This window comes from Oreochromis niloticus, linkage group LG5 (genome assembly GCF_001858045.2).
Source record: "Oreochromis niloticus isolate F11D_XX linkage group LG5, O_niloticus_UMD_NMBU, whole genome shotgun sequence".
NCBI classification, from domain to species: domain Eukaryota; kingdom Metazoa; phylum Chordata; class Actinopteri; order Cichliformes; family Cichlidae; genus Oreochromis; species Oreochromis niloticus.
In genome coordinates this window covers 24,878,014-24,898,887 of record NC_031970.2, presented here as the reverse complement: position 1 = coordinate 24,898,887, position 20,874 = coordinate 24,878,014, and the positions used below count along the sequence as shown (strand labels likewise).

The window sequence follows — 20,874 nt, the reverse complement described above, 5'->3', positions numbered from 1 at the left end:
TCTGGTTTGTCTATCTTTGGGTACCCTCTTGTCACTCAATGTGGTTTATCAAAGCTAGTCCCAGTGTTAGAAATTGCTGTAGAAATCTGTGTACATGCCTTGTGCAACACTGCTTCCAAAAAAGTTAGGACCCTGCGAAAAATGTAAGTAACAACAGAATGCCAACATCTGCAGGTCTCATGAATCTATATTTTTTTTTCAAAGGAGAAAACAGAAAACATCAAATGTCTAAACTGAGACAATTTCATGAAAAATATTTTCATTTTGAATTGATGGCAGCAACACATCTCACAAAAGTTAGGACAGGAGCAAGAAAAGGGCGGAAATGTAAATGTCGGGACTAAAGATGGGCAGAGGTTCACCAGTCTGCAGAGAACTGTGTCTACATCAGACAGTTCATCAAGAGATTCACATCAACATGATCAAAAGATTCACAGAATCTGGAGACATCTCTGTGTGCAAGGAACAAGGCTGAAAATCAGTAATGCATATTTCAGCAAGACAATGATAAGCTTTACATTTACATTTTACACAGGGTCACAACTGATAGATAGATAGATAGATAGATAGATAGATAGATAGAGGTGTAAAACAGAAAAAGAAAAAAACACTGGACACAGTTTTCAGCCTCATGTGCAACACAGACGTGTCACAGTGTAGCCTGAAAATGCTTTTGTATTGAACTGATTTGCAAAGTTGTGACTTAAGTCTCTTAGACTCCTAATTAAGAGTCATAAATCCTACTTAAAGTAATAATACCAGAGTCTCACCATCATAGAGTTGAAGTTGAAGTACTCTGTATGAAGAGTGGCCCTTTTCACTGTCATATACATTGAGCTTTTGGATTATATTTAGCCTTAATGTGAATCAAGGGATTTTAATGCCTCGCCCACCTCCATTCGTGTGCCCCTGGCCCTTCATAAAAACATGGTGATTCAACTTAATATTCCTGTTATTAACTTTTTAGGTGCTGGTGCAAAATAAAAGCCCTGAAAACAAACAGCTGTTAAACACAGTCTACTTCACATCCACATCTAGCCCAACGACTGTGTTAAAGATGGACGACGTGGCTCCACTTCATCCACGCTACAAAGTTTGTTTGTTTTTTTGGTTCCCTCTAGGTGGCGATAATGCACCACTAAGCTCTACGCAGGCGCCATGAAACATGGAGAAGAAGAAGAAGAATTCCTCTTATCCCGCCCCCTCCTCGGCTTCTCTCCTCTACTCCTTAAACTGCTGATGTGGTACTAACTTCAGCCTCCACCTCTGCAAACATGTTCAACTTCACATCAAAACTTTTGCTGCTTTTTCTCCTGGCCTTCCCCTGCGGTCTGATATCAGTTGGTAAGCATTTATTTGTGTATTTATTTCAGTTGAAAGCAGGCAGATACATTTGTAGCCTCACTTCGTTGCTGGTCAGAAGTTTTTCGCCTAACATATTGACGTGGCACAGTCACAGGGCGATCCGACAGCTTTCTCCACAGCTGGGTCAGCTACTAACGTGAATATAAGGAACGTTTTATCTTTAAACATCTGGAGATATAAAATAGTCTGTCGCTTTTGTTGTGAATTAAAGAAAAAGCCGTCCTTTTCTTCGTAAGAAGAACTACATACACGTCACGCAAAGTTTAATTTCCCTTTAGAGCCACAGAGGGACTTTTTAATACAAATGTATGAAGTCGCCGAGGATGTGAGAACAGCTGGAGGCTCCCTCTCTTTTCTGGGACACGTCACCATAGATAAGATGTTCGTACTGTTCGGCTCTGCTGGTTTCTGCCCTGCTGACACACATTCAAGTGTTTTTGCTCCTGTTTCATTGAAATTGGAGGCAAGGTTGTCAGATTTATTACAACCATACGACCATTACAACCACTTTTTGTATGATTTTTCCTTTCTTGAGTGTATATTAGAAATTTCACCCACATTCCCATTGCTTTTCTTCTTTAAATAACCATCTATCACTTCATCACGTGACGTGATACAGACATAATTTGACAAAAATTGCTATGAAATAAATAAATACTGTCTGTGTGAAGATGATTGCCAAATGCAGGACTTTCTTATCTGTTTTACATGCTGAATTAATCAAATATTACGAGCTCAGATTGTCATAAACTTAATATGAAAACTCCCAAAACATTTTTCCAGTGTGTTAACCAGCATCATTCCCCTCATTCATTCACGTTTTCACTGTGGCTTCTGACTCGCAGGCCACGTTTACGCCGACTCAGACTCGGCCGAGGACATTGTCGAGGACTCGGATGCTGCAGTAGATGAAGAGGAAGATGATGAAGACGTGCTTGTTGAAGAGGATCAGATCCAAACCTCGGTATGTACAGTGATGGCGCAGCACGATTAGGCATACTAGTGGTGATTTTACAATGTAAAGTTTTGCCTGTCGTCAGGATGGAGACGAAGATGACTCTGACGAAGCGGCGGACAAACTTTTAGCTTCTCACCCTGATGCCGACACGACAATCATCTTCACCACAGGAGAAGGTTGGTCTCGCTGTTTTTGTTAATAATTGCTAGTAAACTAAAGCACGAAGCTTAATTGGTTGTTTCATGGTGTGGTGCAGAAGCCAGTTTTGTGGCTGTGTTAAACACGTGGTATCTGCAGATTTGTGTGTTTACTTTTATTCAATATTTACTTCTGTTCGTGAAACTTTTAGAGTTTCCTGCCAATGAAATTGTGCGGTTCCTGGTGGGTTTCTCCAACAAGGGTAGTCAGGAGTTCACCGTTCAGTCCCTGGAGGCCTCCTTCCGTTATCCCCAGGACTTCCAGTTCTTCATTCAGAATGTAAGTGACACAATGTGCTGAATATCCTGCTGTAAAATTTCTTCAGGTCAAGTTCATAACTAAAGAGATTTAGCTATGAAATTGAATTTAAGATGTTATTATCTACCTTTAAGGCCGCTCATGGTCTACATCTTCCACCTCTACCACATGCACTGGTATATAAAATTTGCGAGGTGAGCACATATGAGCGCCGCATAACTATGGAGCAACCTGGTCGGCGTAGTCGGTCATGCCTTTAAACATACTTTTACAGCAAGACTTTCCCTGAGTTTATATCAGATTTTAGGTTTCTTTGAATTCTGTTTTTATTTCCTATGTTCATTACTTCTGTTTTATTCTGTTGAATGTTGAGAAATGCTGAAAATATATATAAACACTCTCTATTCCTTTCATGTCTTAATGGAAAAATAAGGTAAAAAAATGTTTAGGGTGGGATTGTACATCCATCCTTTCTTCCATTTATCCAGTTCAGGATCGGTAGGCGCTGGAGTCTGTCCAGGCTACCATAGAGCGACAGACTGTTGACCTCCTGGGCCGGTCGCCAGTCTGTTGCAGGGCTAAAACACGCAGACAACCATTCACGCTCGCATTCACACCTATGAGCAATTTATAATCCCCAGTTAACCAAACCCCACTAACTCCGACATGTCTTTGGACTGTGGGAGGAGGCCATAGATGAGATGTTCGTACTTTTTGGCTCTGCTGGTTTCTGCCCTGCTGACACACATTCAAGTGTCTTTGCTCCTCTGCTACTCTGAGAAAACCCACAAAGACTCGGGGAAGAACATCTGAACTCCACACTGAATTGTGTAACAGAACAACTCAAATATCTGAATGATGCAGAAACATTAAAGTAAAAAGATGTTTATTATATTTGTGCACATGCTCTCTTCATTTCCCAATTCTGAGAATAGCAAAGGCTACTTTGTTTAGCTTGAATGAAATCTCAGAAATGGCTGTTGCTTCAAAGCAAGAGGGTTCCAGGTTCCCGGAGCTTTTCTTGTGGCGTTTACATGTTCTCCCCAGGTTCTCTCTGGGTACCCCAGCTTTGTCCAAAGATGTTGATGTTAGGTTAAATGAGGAAACCAAACTGGCCGTAGGCGAGAACATGGACGTGAATGCTTGTCTGTGTTACTGTGTTGGCTCTGCGACAGACTGGTGACCTGTGCAGGGTGAACTCCGCCTCTCACTCTGACAGCTGGGTAGGCTCCAGCCTGTTCACCACCTTGTATTAGATAAGCTGTTAAAACGATGAATGAAATCTCAGATATACTTTTGCTGTCTGACCTTTCACTTAATTCCATAAATACTAGTGAAGAAACATTTTGTAGCTCATGTCATAGCTCAGGAAAGCGATTGCTTAGTGTTTTGTGTGTTTATAGTTCACAGCTTTGCCCCTGAACACTGTCGTCAAGCCACAAGCTCAGGCCTCCTTCGAGTACTCCTTCATCCCAGCACAGCCAATGGCCGGTCGCCCGTTTGGACTTGTAATCCTGCTCAACTATCAAGACACTGAGGTAAAATCAGTGTTATTGTTTTAAAAGTTTATTTTTTTATTGTTTTTATTGAGAGAAGGTGGGAGGGGGGAGAATGTGAAGATATCAGGCAGTAACTGTCAGGAATATTTTTCACAGCACACCTAATGATTATTCATGATTCATGAATATTGAAAGCCTTGAAGAAATCTTCATCAGCACTACATTTTGTTAGCAACTATTTTTTTTCTCTTTTTTCTCACATAATTTGGATTCCCAGGAGGGTCCTTACTGTCATCATTTCCCCCTGCTGAGCTTTGACTGCTTCTTTTCTGCACTATTAACAAATGCTGAGTCATTTTAATGACAAGTTTTAAAGAGAAGCTCCTAAATTCTTTTTTTCCTGTTTGTCTTTTGACTTCTCTTTTGTAAAAAATAAATTTAGGGCAGCGTGTTCCAAACTGCCGTTTACAACCAGACTGTCACCATCACTGAACGAGAAGAGGGACTGGATGGAGAAACGTAAGCTTTTCTGTTTTTTATAGTGTAAAGGCAAAATAGTGTCTTTTTAATTCCACTGGAGAAAACAAAAAAAATTGGAAATGTACAAAATTGTATTTGTCACGTCGTTTTGGCACATCCGGCTCTCTGAGGCTTCACATAAGCAGCTCTCCCAGAAGATTGCACTACATGTACAAACCTGTAAAAGGAGGTGTGAAACTGTCACAAAGAGACTCGCAGCCAGGATTGTGCTGCTGGTGCAAGACGCGCAAACTGTTGGCAGAAATATTAGTCGAGCTGAAGACGGCGTATTCCTTCTGGAAAAAAAGTCTAACATAAAATTTGCAATCGAGGTTGATAAACGGAGGAATCTGACTTCTTCTTCTTTCTTTCTTTTTTGTGCTCTTGTGTAATTGTAACTTGGAGTTCTTGCTTTTATTTGCAGAATGTTTATGTACGTGTTCCTGGCGGGACTGGTATCCCTGCTGCTCTTCGGGATGTACCAGGTCCTGGACTCGAGGACGGTATGTGCTCGTCATCCCTGGCTCTTCTGTTTTTATCTAGGGATATTTTGTCTGCACATGAGATGAGATGAGGCACATCTCAGTAAATCGCTGTAAATGTGAAGAAGTGTTTCTGGTAAAGTCAGCATGATGGTGAATAAATTGGATTTAACATGACATAATGTGGTCTTTCTACCTTTGTGTGTGTGTTCTGCAGAAAAAGAGGCTTTCTGTGAAAATAGAAAAGGGCACTGCTGGAATAAATGATGTGGACATCAGCTGGATTCCTCAGGAGACTCTTAATGTCATGAGTAAGTTCATTTTGCCCAGCTGTTATGATTACACTGCTCCACTCACCCTCTGTTTTGTTCTGTTTTCTTACTTTGATGGTGATTTATGAGTATTTGATCTTTACTTCCTGTGTTGCAGACAAGGCTTCCCCTAAAGCATCGCCCCGGAAACGAACCAAGAGGGCGGCTGGGACAGACCAGTAAACGCGCCGTCTTCCTTTTGTCGTTATAATCTTGATCAAACTTTCAGAACACCTCATAACAATAACTCAGTTCATATTTACAAAGAATGAGCATATCTGGAATTCAGTTTTTGAAGCAGATTTTTTCTATGTTTGAGAATCGGAGATTGATACAGTCTCAAGGTATTGCATGCTGAGAGGATCCTGGGTTCCTGTGCTCTCATTGGACCGTGACCAAACACTAAGGAGACTGAACTGTGGTTCATTTTAAAGGGACTTTTGTATCTGTGTGTGTGTATGTGTGTGTGAGAGAGAGAGAGAGATGTAATGGGAAAAATAAGACAATCAGTAATTAAGATTATAAGGGCTGGCTTGAACTGCCTTCTTGAAGAGGGTTACATTTGAGTTTATTGCCACCCCTCTTTTTTTTTTTTTCTTCTTTTTTTTTTTCAATACCTGTTTTTTCTGGATTTTACGACTTCAGACCATTCGTGTTTTATTTGTATAATGAAAATATCCCAGTCTTCTCTATCATCAAACCCTTCTCTGCCTTATCTGGTCTCTTGCAAAAAATGCAGTTGATGGGTTTTTTTTTTAATTACCACATGACTCACACATAACATCCATGATTTTATTTTTTTTAAGTGGTACAGTGGCAGCTGCAAGTACAAATGTCGAAACCATGTATCTCAGTGTCTCTGCAAGTCAATTTTGCCGCCTTACTCCTGAGCAGAGCATTTCAGAGCCTTCAGTCAGTGTTAGTGATGCGGTCTTTCAGGTTGTATGTCAGTATTTGTGATGCAACGCCTTCTGAAAAACAATAAAAGGCTAAACAACGTCTTTTTCTTCTCTTGTCTACGTTATCTTTATTGTTATTTGTTTTATTTATTTCTGCTTTCTCTGTATTTCCTGACTCCATGTGCTTTTCTGGAGTAAAGTTATTGTAATCTACTGTACACAATTACATTCATTTTCACTAGCCACAGCCAGACCCGATTAACCTCCTAAGACCCGAACTCTTTCATGGCATGCATTTTTAATTTCTCTTTGCTATTTGGGCTGATTGGGACCTGATGAATGTAAAAACAAAGAATTATCTTTTTAGCTGATGTAGTTTGTGAGAAGAGGATATCAGGCACTTGTAGAGGCTCTGGAACTCCAGTGAACCACAGTGGGAGCCATTATCCACAATTGGAGTAAACTTGGGATGGGAATTAATCTTCCCAGAAGTTACTCCAGGAGTACATCATTGACTCATCCAGACGAACCCAGAACAACATCTGAAGACCATGCCTCACTTGGCTCGGTTAAGTTCAGAGTTCATGATTCAACAGTGAGAAAGAGATTAGGCAAAAGTGGCATCCATGAGAGCGCTTCAAGGAGAAAACCACTGCTAACCAAAAAGAACACAAAGACTCGTCTCACATTTACCAAAGAGCATCTTGATGAGCATTTTGCATTTACTCAGATTATCTTTGTGTAATATTAACATTTGTTTGATCGTGAAAGTGTGCAGAAATCTGCAAAAAGAAAGGAAAAATCAGCAAGAAGACAAATGCTACACGTTTCCACAACACTTCTACATTTTCCCTGTGGAACAAAGTAAATATTTATTTTCCCAACAATCAGTATAAAATGAAACAGGCTAACCTCAGATATGTTCAGATATGTGATTGAGGATATGTAAAAGCTGAGATCCTGTGATGACATCCTGTGTGAGGTGTCTAACAAAAGCATAAAAGCACCGGGTGATGAAGCGGGGCCGTGGTTCCTGCTCGGGGAGGTGAGAACTGTCCGGTGCTGAAGGGGGGAAGATGAGCTCAGCGCGCGCCGGGGGGCAGGTAACGTCAGCAGTCGGCCGGAGCAAGGAAAGACTGTGAATACACACCTACCAAGTGTTTATCGGCGCTCAATCACTGATACACACCGACTCAAATTAATGATGGGCAGCTAATCACCTCCGTGTGACTCAGAGCCGCTTTATTTTTATTCCGGCGCCTCAGCAGCATCCCGCGCCCTCCGCTCGGCTTGAAATGGGATGATATGGGATTTTTCATGTCGACGAAGATCGGATGGATTGTTGCCTTTGCCACCGGTACGGTATCTAAATCTCAGTCGCTTTATGGTGGGAGCCTGTTGGGATGGTTTGGCACAGAAAGCTGTCTTTTTTTAAATCTTCCTGCAGCAGAATGTAGGTGCTGTGACCGTAAGCTTATTTATCTCCATCAGTGTTGCATGATGGTTATCAGACCTGTACCACTGCCAACTGCTTGTAGCGACGGTAGATAGCCTACTGGGTGTTGTATCTATACTTAGTGTGAAAGCTTTCTTACATGAAACACTTACCTAAAGACAAAAACTCACGGAATGGTTTCTTCTTCTTCTTTTCACTCAATTGTCACTTTTACTACAAACAGAAATATGCACTTTATAATCAGTACAGTTTATTATTGACAAAGCGACATTGGGCTGCAGTGGTCAGGACTGTTTTCTTCCTCCACATTACATCTGTCTAAAGCAGTTGCTCCAAAACTGTGGGGCTGGACGACCAGGAAGAGCATGAGCCGAATGAATGTGATCTTTTGGTAGGCAAAATAGACAAAAGAGTTTTCTGATGCTGACCTTTATTTAACTTGGATCCCCTTTATTTCACTCTTAATTATTGATAAGCAATGTGGAGTGTGGGGTGGGGGGTTTCAGCTTCTGAAGTGAAAGTTTGACAACCTGTCACAAATGTCAAATTATCAAATTAAATAAGAGTAATACTATTTATTATGATAAATGCAATAGAGAGGTCTTTGCTTAAAGGTTGTATATTCGTAAGTGAAGTCTGAAAGTAGTCTGAAATCTTAAGCCAGACACTTAGCGAGAAAGAAATTTGATTTATGTGCAGTGGATGCTGATTTGTCTCTCATGGCTATTTGTAGCTCGTCAGTGGACAAAGCATCACAAAAGTGGTAAAGAAAGCTGTCTCCTGTATCTGTTTTTTCAGTATTCCTGTCCTTAGCGGTGCCAGGAGACTCTGTCGATGTGAAGTGTGAGAACATTTATAAGGACTTCTCCGAATGTGTCCTGGAGCTGGGAGAGAGCATGGACAACTACCAGGAGAACGTGACCAGTGAGAGGGGAGTGGCAGCTGTGTGCAGGTGATAATTACTTTACCGGCGAGTGCACGAGCAGCAACGAGACATTCCCTGTAGAGTTTTGTGAGCTTGAGCTCTCATCACTCTTTGTGAGTAGAGCTTTCATGTGCACTAAGATCCAAATGATAACCCCAGCAGAGAGAACAAGAAATGCAGAGAGAAACCAGCTTTCATGGGTCGATTAAGAAACCCATTGGTGCACAAAATTGTTTTTCAGTTCAATTACGATCAAATAAGGCGTAATTGAGAGCAATAATATAGACAGATACAGCATGAAATATTCATCTCATAACAAAATACTGGAGAGAAAGGGAGCAGATGCCACAATCCCAGAGAAGAGGAGACTAGAGAAATGAATGGTGCTGAGACACTGAGCCATTGTGCTAAATAATTTATGACCTCGCTGCAGCAGTAATGAAATTCGGGGGAAGTTCTTTGTCACTGTTACTGCATGCACTCCACAACCCCAACACAGTGCACTGAAGACAAAGATTTACACTTAATCCTTTGGTTGAAAATTGCCCACTTGCAATATCATCTGTGATATTGTTTCACTCTCTCATACAGTTGCCATGGTAATTAAAGCACAGCTTGACTTACTTGCATCCTTCGTAGCCGTCTGAGTGATGGATTTTTGGCAAGCGAATTAATCGGGCACAGCCAGTGCATGTCTGCATGCTGTTGTGGGGATGACTTCCGAGTGAAATGTCAGACACAGCACTGATCTGATGATCCTTTTATTTGCCACAGCCACTGGGAAGCTTTCCACACTTGTGCCCTCACGGCGCTGTCCGACTGTCAGGAGGAAGTCAGCTCCATCTGGGAGAATCTGAGGCAGGACTCCAGGAAGATACGCTTCCAGGGAAGTCTGTTTGATCTGTGCAGTCCCAGCTCCTCTCCCAGTCTAAGTTCACCTAGCGCTGTCCTCATCTTGCCGCTGATCCTGGCCTTGACTGGGCCCGGCTGGGCTTCTGCATAGATGGAGCAGGGGTTGGGTGAGGAGGACGTTGTATTCGCTGTGCTTCGGTCCTCCAGAGTTTAAACTTAAAGCCAAGGATTTAAGAGCACAAATGTTTCAAAGGATTATTTTGACCTAGAGTCGCTGATGTCTGCGATGAATGAGGTTTGAAATTCTCTCAAATACTCCAGCTTTGGGTGGAGTGGCAGAAAGAATCGCATTGTAAACAGATTAAAAGCACACACTCTCGTGGATTTCACATACAATTTGGTCAGCTCGTTCTACTATCAGACACCTGTGGCTCTGGGTTACTAACACTGTACAAGGAGCAGGCACATTGCCGCATATATCTGTACAATGTCGTGCAGTCAAACACAGCTTGCAATATAGTTTACCTGTGTGAAAATATAACGTCCAATTTTTGTAGTTTTTAAACCCAAATAACTTTTTATTCATCGCTCACATTTTTGTATATAAGATAGTTATTGCATCCATGGTGTGTTTTGCGTAAAGTCTGATTTCATCATGGTCCTTAAAGGAAAAGTTTGATTTTACAACAAGTAAATTAAAAAACTGACCCCACTTTAAGATCTCACCAGTAAATATGAAAGGCATAGCAACCAGTTTTAGCTTAGCTTGTCATTAAATATATATTTTTTTCACTTTTGTATAATTTGAAGAAATGATTTATAAAATGTTTGTGAGTGATCTGTGCTGGCAGTTCTGCCCCACCCTCTTATTTCCAGTTTTTAAGCTAACCAGCTGCTGCTTGTAGTACAGAAAATGGGGCTGTCAGACTACTACAATGCCAGTCTGCCTCTTTAATTATGAGCTACAGCATAAACCTTATGACCTCCACTGAGTTTGTATAAACACAGCTTTGCTCTGTGAAAACACTAAAGAGACACGTCATGAAGAATAACATCTTACCGAGCTTTTAAGTTCCTTACAAACTTGGTACGAAAACCAAGGAAATTATTGTTTGGTTGGTTGTCCTCTGTTGTAACAATGCTTCTTGATAATAAATATTATAGTGCTGGAAAGCCTGTTTATTTCTCCTTAAATGCTTCCACATTTGTAAGGAAAACACATTTTTGAGTTGAGCAGCAGAGTTGAGTATGTGGGTTACACCCATGAAAACCTTGCCAAATCTTCAGCTTATTCTGCTACTGACACTTGTTTGGTGCTTATTGGATTGGACGATCGAAGTCTGAAGAAACAAAGTATATTGGCAATTTAACAATGACAAAACAGATTTGACAAGTTTTTCATGGGTGCAGCCCTCATACTCAGATTTATTGCCGAGACGTATTGTTACAACATAGAAATTATCGACCAAATGCAAATTTGGTCGATAATTTTAAAAGTCGATAACTTTTTTGTTTATTTGAGGTTGTTACCGATCAAACAAAGAACCAAATCAGACTCGACACGACTAAACAACATTTGTATGCACTATAGAGGTGAATTCACCCTTTAACTTGTTTTGAAGTGTAGAAAATGTTGTAGTAAAGTGACAATCAAGCAGTTCGTACACAACTTTGGATTCCCTTTCTCCTTATTAGGCTTCAGCCCATCATGGCTGATGTTGCATAGCTGCTATAAAGACACCAAAAATAGGGGATGTCTATTGCACATGATCCATGCTTTAGTTAAACCACAGCTCCTTTTAATTTTCCAGCCCACTGATCATTGTGTAAAAACAAAATTTTCATTTTCGTGACTTTCAGTTGCATTCTGTGAGAAAATGCTCACTTGCTCACTTGTTAACATCGTATTAGTAACCTTGTGCATTGAAGTAGTCTGCGTAGTCCAGTAGATGACAGAATACACGTGGATGGCTTTTCAAAGACAAATCTGCCATAAAGTTCTACTGATTACATCATTAATATGTGTTTGATATATCAAACAATGTACTCCTCTTCTAATTTTTTTTTTTATCTGTTAAGTCAAATTGTGAGAATAATGACAAACTTCAGAAACAGGAAGATTAATGTGCACTGAAATGTGTTTGAGTGCTGCAGTTTGTAGCAATATAACTTGCATCTATTTAGCACAAAAGTCTATGAGATGTCATAAGTAGTAATTGTCTTTTGTGATTAATATTTTGGTGAATTTGTCATGAAAAAAAAAAAAAGGTTTTTATTCTTAAAACAGCATCAAGCCCTTTGGTTCTGAGTAAATTCAAATGGTGGAGAAATAGTGTTTATCTTTTGTTTGTTTTGCCCAAACTGTGTCCATATATACATATTTGCTTTAAAACTGATCCTAACAAAATGTCAAAAGTTGGATCATTCAGTCATTTATGTTATCACAAGTGCATGGTGATTTTTGTGACAGTGCTTCAGAAAAATGGACAGTTTGTTAATTTTACCTCGGAGATGGCGTACAGTGGTCTTGATCTGTGCATGAAGTTTCGCTAGCTCCTCAGTGTGCCTGCATCCTTTGTTATGCAGATGTATTATCCTCACCCCCGTACCTACCTAAACTCCATCAGCATGTTTGCTCTGTTTCTATTTCTTTCATCTTTCAAAGTGCAATCCCTTTTCCAAAAAAGGTGGGAAGAGCCAAATAAAACAGAATGCTTGGATTTGGAAATCATGTAAACCCTATATTTAAAATAAATATAACACACAATACTAAATATAATGAGATGGATAGTGACAAATGTTACTGTGTTGATGACAGCAGCATATCTCAAAAGCACTTGAGATAAAAGCATGTTCATCACTTCTTGAAACAACACTCCACAAGCATTTAGGAACTGAGAAGACCAGATGTAGTTCTGAAATCATTTTTTCCCAATTTATGCTCGTTAAGCTGCTCAACAGTTCAGTTGTTCTCTGCAGAAGATGCCACCATATGTTGTTTTAAAGCCTATTTAACATTAATGATGCCTTCACATACACTGGATGGACAAAAGTATTGGGCTACCTACACGTTACACCTACAGGAGCTGCTCGGTCATGGAAAGTCGTGCCATGAAGCTCCTGGTGGACAGTTTTTGTGCTGATGTTAATGCAAGAGGAGGCTTTCTGCAGTTACTAAGACAGCAGAGCGTTGGCAGCTTTTACGCACTATGCACCTCAGCGCTCGCCAGCTCTGCTCTGTAACTTTATGTGACCACTCTTTGGCTGAGTTGTTGTGGTTCCTAAACACTTCCACTTTGCAATAATACCACTAAGTCCTGATTTAGACTTCTGCAGGGAATCTTTGTAGAGCCTACAACGTAACTTACGTAAGTGGCTGATGTCGTTTGTGCTTGTGCTGGTGCATTATGTGTGGTCATGTCCCAGTGTTTTATATGCGGTGCCAGGTGATAGGAATAAATAAACTGCAGGGATTTTTTTCCTCCTCTTATTTAAGTCAGTTCTTTTGAGGGTGCAAACATATTTGTTCCTCTGGGGGGGAATAGCTTAAGCAATTTTCCTCCAGTAATTTGCTGACATTTAGGAGTCTTCATATTGATATGATTATTTTTCCTTTTAATGAGGCAATGATTGTTATTCTCACACTGATAAATTCAAAAGGAAAAATCAACAGGACTGAACAGATCAGTCACAATAGTTGACATGTAGTCGAATCAGGTTATGGCTCAGGGTTTAAGGGGGGTTTGTGGTTGCAACAATTACAGCATAGATCAAAAAGCATAAACCCCAAGTAACAACTAATGTTGTAACAGCGACATCCTACTACAGGGCAGCACTTAAATTCAGTGAGTTCTTGAGAAAAACCCATTCTTTCACAAGAAGACTGCAGGTGTGGCTACGTGCTTGATTTGATACACCTAAATTCAAACATTAAGAGGTGTGGCCTAATACTTTTGTCCTGTATAGTATATCTGCAATTTACCATGCCATGCATACTAATGCTTCCCATATCATGGTTGCTAGTATGTAGGTGGTAAGATTTAATAGTTTATGCAACTACCAGAGAAGACAACATGTCAGGATGTTTCTTTATTTTTGTTTGTTTTCATTTATTCTTACGGATGACAAGACAAACCTGTTCTCTGACAGTGGTCCTGAGTCGTTACAGTGACCTTCACAACATAATCATGTCTATTTCTAACGCAGTGCTACGTGAGGCCCTGAAGGGCACACCTTCAACATTAGCTTTTAGCCGTTTCACTTGCATACAGAGATGTCTTTGGATTTTCTCTGAACCTTTTAGTGATATTATCCACCATCCTTACTTCTGACGTAGTTTTCTGAGACGCTTTCTTTACTAACAGTCATTTTACTCGCCTGCCCAGTAGTTTAACAGCATCATCTTCGAAATGAGAACACATTTAAAAATAACAAAGTTAAAGAATGTTTACTTTGGACCACTTTCATGAATTACGGGGTTTACATTTTTTGCAAAACAATGCATTCTGTTTTTATTGATATTTTGCCTAATGCCACAGCTTTTTTAGAAAGAGGTTTGTACTGCTGTTACGTCATCCACTGTGTACCTGGCGGTAACAATACAAAAAAAAAAAAGTTGTGATGTCCTCAAAGCATGAGCAATACAATAGTCACTTCTTAAGAGGGGACTTTTTTCCCTGCTGTTGAACAAAGCATGATGATACCATAGTAATCCTAATAATGACAGCTCAAACATGGAAAGAACTCCTGAATGTAAAACTAAGTTCAGTATCCATGTGAGGGTTTGGTTTTTTTCAGTTTAATACACAATTTACAAGACTGTATAAAGCAATATATGGAAAAGTAATGTGTTTATAATAATAAAGCACAATGTTTAAAACCTAAGTGTGCGCTCACTGGCTTCAGGAGAGTAACAGCACTAAGATGGAAACTGGTGGTACATTTACTGATTGCAGCCAATCCTTTTTAACCCATCTATTACAGTTTCTGTTTTTAGTCATCCCGGGAGCAAAGTGAGGGTAAGGACGACTGCAACCAGCGTTTTCCAACTCGTTAGTGCTCTCCCATCTGCTGCTTTCCACCTGGACACTTCCTGCAGCGAGGGATCAAGGCCCAGGGCAGAAAACGTTTGGAGAAGTAAAGACATGCATGTGGCAATTCCCTCATTAGAGAAGCCATGTTTGATGTCTGAAGCATGACGGCCAATGTTTGTTTTTGCTTTTTTTTTTCCCCACCTGCAGTTTCCTCTCCAAGACTTTAACCTTTTAATATAATCAACATGAGCTGTGCAGACATTTAAATCTTCAGAAAGGAGAAATACGCACACCGTGTCTGTGATTTTTTTCTCCCCAAGGAATTTAATGATGTGAACAGATCCATCCAGAGTTCATATATTGAATTACATTACCAAAAAAAAAGTATAAGATACAAAAGGTGATGTGAACACTTTCAGAGGTTCCACTGCTAGATAACAAAATAGCAGCTTAGAAAGAGTAGTCACGAGTTTGTACAAAGTAATAATAAAGTAATTTGTGGAGATTTTGGGAAACAGTTGTTCAACTTTTTGTAAGAGTCGGCTCACTCTTATATAGAGCAGGGGTGTAAAACATAAGGCCCAGGAACCAGACTCGGTCGGGTCGGGTGAAGACCCCAATCCGGCCGATTGGATGGCTTTGAAAGTGGAGGAGAACATAAATGTTAAACTTTTTACAGTTTTTTTTTTTCTCCACAAGTTTTACATCTTTTCCAACTGATAAGACCTCCCCCGCTGCCATTCACAATACACCAAAGTAATTAAGTTACAGATTCCTGTATTTTACACATTTACTTCTTACAGTGAAGCCCAACAGATTGTGCTGACAGGTTTTCTTTCATTTACTACAGTGTTGCATTTCTTTATCATGTAAAAAACCAAGTCATACTGTTAAAATTGCACTTTTGTCTTACATTAAGATGAAATGTGTACACTGACAGAAACTGGAGTTTCACTTGTTTGGCCCACATAAGATCAAAGTGGACTGTAAGTCTGACATCTCTGCTGTGGAGTAAATATGAAGCTACTGCTTAAATGGGAGGAGGGGTAGAAATCCTGACTCTTTTCACTTCTTGCTTACTAGCAACTCAGGCAAGACCTCCCTCATTATAATATTATACATATTTAAGACAACAAGTCATCAATATACCACGCTAATTACCTTGAGAGGTGATGGATTACATTCTTTGGACAGGCTAGCTTTTTCTGTTCCTGCTCAAAGCAGCTTGAATGGGAGCTGCTTTCCAATTTGAGGCTGCACCTTCCAATATCGCCCCCTGCATTATAATTATAAACTCATTTCACACCTTAGGAAAACGTGACTGCAAAACAAGACACTGCATCATCCGCCCTATCAAAGCTGCAAAGGTTTGAAACTGACAGTCTAAAGAAGAGCATCTCGAGCGTGTGTAACATGAGCTGTAACACATTAAAGATAAAAAGTCAATTCTGTTAAGAGTTTAAAAGCCACCAGCGAAATGAGAAGTCTGACACTGCTCCAAAAGGAAAAAGAAAAAGACATCAGAGCTGCACATTTTAGGACTTTCCCCATCACATCCTCCCAGAACAGCAATTTTTCAGAAACACAGACAAAGCCAGCTGTCAGAACGCAGCTGGTGGCTGACAAACTGTCCCCGAAGTGGCCAAACGGTTTGCATAATACATCATGACATAAAGAGACAGAACCTAAAACTGCTTGCTGTGCAAAATGTGGTACAGACTCAAAAAGAAAAGCATTTAACAAGGATTAGGAGGCTGAATGTAGGAAACATCAAATTGAGCCTGTTTTTTATTACTTTGGACCACTTATTGAGCCCCAATTATGATGCATACAAATCTTTCCTATATTTGGATTTACATGATGACCTACTGATTAGCATACAGTGCTTAACAAATTTATTAGACCACCAGTGTAAGATGTTTTATCTTTCTGTAATGGTTAATCCACCAGTATGTGCAGCTGAAACAATATTTTTAGTGCAAAAATATAATTATTGTTATCATCAATTAATTTTCAAATTTACAGTTTTACCAAAAACTTTTTTTTTTTTGTAGTTGAAGTTTTTTGACAGATTTTCGACAGATTTCTAAAATAATTGTCTTTGTGACAGATGATCTAATAAATCTGCTAAGCACTGTACCTTTTTGTTGTCTAAAAACACATTTCTCCCCATATTTAACTTTTAAAAGCAGCTTTAAGAAGGAGTAACTAAAACTTTGATGTGAAATTTGCACACTGGCATCTTTAAAGTGCTGTTAGGACAGAGCTTTTTAATTTGCGTATGTGTATGTCTGCCAAATTTAACAACAATCAGAAAAAAATGTCTTAAAATTAGGGAATGAAAATACAGAATTTCAACATAAAAACGTACTTAAAAAAAACAAAAAAACATTTGTAGTCATTTAGTTTAGAGGAGGATGTAAACTGGCATGTGCTTTCAAAAGACTTAAAACAGGTGTCTTAATATGCTACAAATTTGCACTGTCCAATATTTAATGTGCAGCTATGAATAAATAGATCAGGTCCTCTGGGTGAACCACTTGATGGAAACAGACAAAGCACAAAAATCCAACATGCGTGCTGACAGAGGTTCATGTTCTTTCTCTTTTCCAAGAGTGGAGGGTGGGAAAAAAAACCTCCTCAGTGAGTCCCTCAAGGATTACCCCTTCATATGCTTTCAGCCAGTCACCAAAGAAAATTCACAGGTTAGATTTCGGTCCAGTGTTGACTGGAATTGCCCTGAGCTCAGTCCGCATGCACAGGTACTCTCCAATTACAGCCATCAACGCCATGCAGGCTATGTTGACGAGCCACCAGGACAAGGCAGCTGGAAGATGAGCGTTATATATCCAGCAGCCGATCATGTGGAAAAAGTGCACGGTAACTGTGAAGTCCAGGCACTGTTTCCCTCGGCGGATGAAGAACCACAGACCGAGGGCGCTGCAGGAACAGTGACACAGAAAAGATGCCAAAGTTTGAGTATCACCGTGCATTAAATGTCCACCATTTTCTATGTAAATATTTAAAATTTTCAACCTTTACACTTAAGGAAACGTGTAACTGCACAGGTGTAAATAAGGTGTAAACACCCCTTTTAAAGCGCACCCCTTTGAATGCCTCATGGGATGTGTGAAAAACAGGATGCTGTTTAGCTGTCACACAAATCTCATCCATTTATGACGTACAGAAAAATGACTGATGATATTTCTCACCAGGTAAGAGAATTCAAGATGAATGCCATCATTGAGAGCCTGCCTTGCACGGTTGCAAAACCGAGAGCCTACCAAAGCAGAGAAAACATTTAAATACCGTTTTAAGAGAGCGAATATGCGACACAAAAATACATAAACACGCACGTATATCTTAAAACTTACTTGATAGCTGAAGATCTGGTCAAGTGACCGACTAGTCTGCACAAGGCTGTCCACTCCAGCTAACCACAGGCCCAAAAAGCTGTAGTAGATGCACTGCATCAGCACGATCTGGCACACGATGAGGACCGGGTCCCAGATGTAGCTACGGAAATGAGTGGCCATAGCTGGCTGACGTTCCACGTACAGACACAAAGGATGTTAACAACTGCTAACGACTGTTACCTGCTGGCCCATCAGATGTGACTTTTGGGTGTGATCTAAAAAAATAAAATTAAAATAAAAAATCTGAAACACAGAAAGTTACATTGGAAAAAAAGGATTAGATTAGTATGAAGCTTGGTTTTAAATCCTGCTCTAATATCTTTATTAGACAGAAATAGGGAAGATTATAGCTACAGCCAGCTGCTTTGCACTTAAGTACAAAATATACAGATGTCCGGAACAAAGTGTTTAGTACGCTTCGGGCACTTAACACGGTTAGTCCGCTTGACTTAAGCTTTTGCAAAAGTCAATCTAGGTAAACTATGTGCTTGCATTCATAGTTCCTGTACAACTGGGGGGGTAAAAAGGCAGGAGATGAGATGAAATGTATGAGGAGTAAAGTGTAAAAGTTTATGTTGTTATCGGTTTACACAACAGAGGATAAAACAGCCCTCATGACCTTTGCACCCACATCAGTAGCAGCTAATAATCACTACAAACAGGTCAGCAGATGACTACAGTCTTGTCTTTTATCTTTGTGTATGTGTAAGCATTTAATTCCATCTCAATTCACCATAGATCTTCTGCTTGACCAGCTCATATTTGCCTAAAAATGTTATGGTCCAAAGCTTGGACATATATAATGGTTGCTATAAAAATTGGGCCTCATATACCAAATACTCTTCTAGATATTTTTTTTGTTTTTTCCATACATTAAGAAATGAGGAAATATTTGAACGTGAAAAACCATTGAAGATAAACGCCTGAGCTTTGTACTAGTAAACCAGGATCTGTAATTTGAGAGATACCTCAAAAAATGTCTGAGTATTGGCTAGTTCAGAAAGAAAGAAAGACAAAAAAAACCATCAAGCAGCCCTATTAAGTTGCACATTTGAGCAAAAGCTTTACATTGCAAGACATTTGTGAACTGATTGAATTGAATTGAAGATGCTAAAAGAATGCTAAATTAATGCCATTTTCATCCAAAATTGGTGCTGGATTACGCAAATATGATATGTTTTATCACAAAAACAGTCTATTCTGAACAAAACACACTTCTAAAGTTTCCAGATGGCTTTCTAAATATAACAGAGATAATAATTGTGTTCAATATAAGAAATATTTCATTTTCAAGACCCACTCAGTAAGCACGCACAATGCAGCAGTCTTTAAACTTTACCTGAACTATTAACACGCTAAGAGGCATTAAAAAACTCAACAAGCAGTGATGTAAAAAATAACAATAATAAAATAAAAATAAATCATATGTTAAATAAATACACAAAAAAAACAATTCAAAGTAATAAGAAAGGGGGGATTATTGATCCATTTCACTAGAGTAGCCTTGCAAGGCCAGGATGTGATGCACACAAGACCTTACCCCTAACCCGCTAACCCGAATAATACTTGATATATGAGGGTAAAATTTCATAGCAATCATTACATGTGTCCAAACTTTGGACTATAAAAAGTTCTGGTAAATCGGGCATGGTCGAGCAGAAAATGTTGAACAAAGCTGATGATGTGAGATGGAGTGACACACCAAGTCACATTTAGCAATTTTAATGGCATGACCACTAATGCCTTTATGAATTAATCCAATAATATATCCAACTTGTCTTCAGGTGAACACACCAATGCTGACATTTCTGACCTGAAACATCCACAACAGCATCGAGGCTTTAATGAAGACATCCGCTTCTCCTTTACCTCGGATCTCAGTTAAATCACACCCATAATATCCTTCTTTAAATAAACACCGAGGTAGCTCAGTAACAATCGGGGTTGTAATGTTATGGTGATGTTAGGTTAGGTTAGGTTAGATTAGGTGAACACAGAGAAACCCGATAGCACAGGTAGCTTAGCCGTCGACCAACACATACTCGCAGATTAGCAAAAGCCAATGTAATATCATGTGATCGCTCACAGGCGGGAGCCTAAATGGCTCAAATCCATTTATTTATATTGAGCTCAACTAAACATAAAAACGAAGGTTAAGTCGCGAAGGCTTTTATTACCCAGCCTAAAACCTGTAAACTGTAAACATTACAGAGGGTGAGTCGGCGGTAAGTTAAAGCTTCAGCGTGTTTGAAGGACAGCGGTCTGGAAGTGATACGGACCTGCCCGCGGATCAGAAAGTCTTAAGGATGCTGGATCAACAATAATCCCTCTGGCTCTTCAAAGTTCCCCAAATTCTGTCGTTACTTAACCGGGCCTCATCGTACACTACAGTGGACTAGCAAAACCCTGTTAACAACACGGAAGTCACAGCAGTTTGCCCGGAAAGAAAACTTCATGACCAACTAGTCACTGCCAAAGTAAAATACTTCCGTTCTATTCCTGAAAACACATGTACTGTCACTCCTGTGACATTAATTATTTGCCAACAGTGTGTAATAAACATGTCTCATGATTCATCAAAAAGAAACGTCTATAATTGTTTTGTTCATAATAGTTTAGTTTTTATTTCGGAAAATTTCTTTTAATGAACTACATTTATTTTGAAAATCTACCGAGTTAAAACTTCCAAACGGTTGTAAAAAT

General features: G+C 39.6%; 3 protein-coding genes across 4 annotated transcripts; 2 read left to right on the top strand and 1 right to left on the bottom strand.

The window, feature by feature from the left end:
* The first annotated feature begins 1,182 nt into the window (after positions 1 to 1,182).
* Positions 1,183 to 6,591, top strand: LOC100710561 (translocon-associated protein subunit alpha). The gene is made up of 9 exons (XM_019358809.2): positions 1,183 to 1,344; positions 2,211 to 2,329; positions 2,406 to 2,499; positions 2,673 to 2,800; positions 4,183 to 4,317; positions 4,721 to 4,797; positions 5,222 to 5,300; positions 5,497 to 5,590; positions 5,709 to 6,591. Exons 1-9 carry the CDS (start codon positions 1,275 to 1,277, stop codon positions 5,771 to 5,773), a joined length of 861 nt encoding a protein of 286 aa, XP_019214354.1. The 5' UTR covers positions 1,183 to 1,274; the 3' UTR covers positions 5,774 to 6,591.
* Positions 6,592 to 7,465: 874 nt separating this feature from the next.
* On the top strand, positions 7,466 to 15,367 carry LOC100692329 (neuritin). The gene is made up of 3 exons (XM_003441358.4): positions 7,466 to 7,846; positions 8,744 to 8,897; positions 9,645 to 15,367. The coding sequence occupies exons 1-3, from the start codon at positions 7,795 to 7,797 to the stop codon at positions 9,871 to 9,873; spliced, it is 435 nt and encodes a 144-aa protein (XP_003441406.1). The 5' UTR covers positions 7,466 to 7,794; the 3' UTR covers positions 9,874 to 15,367.
* A 17-nt stretch (positions 15,368 to 15,384) lies between these two features.
* sys1 (SYS1 golgi trafficking protein) lies at positions 15,385 to 20,620 on the bottom strand. Of its 2 annotated transcripts, none has more exons than XM_013269195.3 (4): positions 20,451 to 20,620; positions 18,130 to 18,414; positions 17,968 to 18,035; positions 15,385 to 17,695 (listed from the first exon to the last, which is right to left on the bottom strand). In XM_013269195.3, exons 2-4 carry the CDS (start codon positions 18,289 to 18,291, stop codon positions 17,455 to 17,457), a joined length of 471 nt encoding a protein of 156 aa, XP_013124649.1. In that variant the 5' UTR covers positions 18,292 to 18,414; positions 20,451 to 20,620; the 3' UTR covers positions 15,385 to 17,454. The 2 variants fall into 2 exon arrangements, with proteins under 2 accessions (XP_013124649.1, XP_005469449.1); XM_005469392.4 differs by having other exon boundaries at positions 18,130 to 18,386.
* Positions 20,621 to 20,874: the final 254 nt, after the last annotated feature.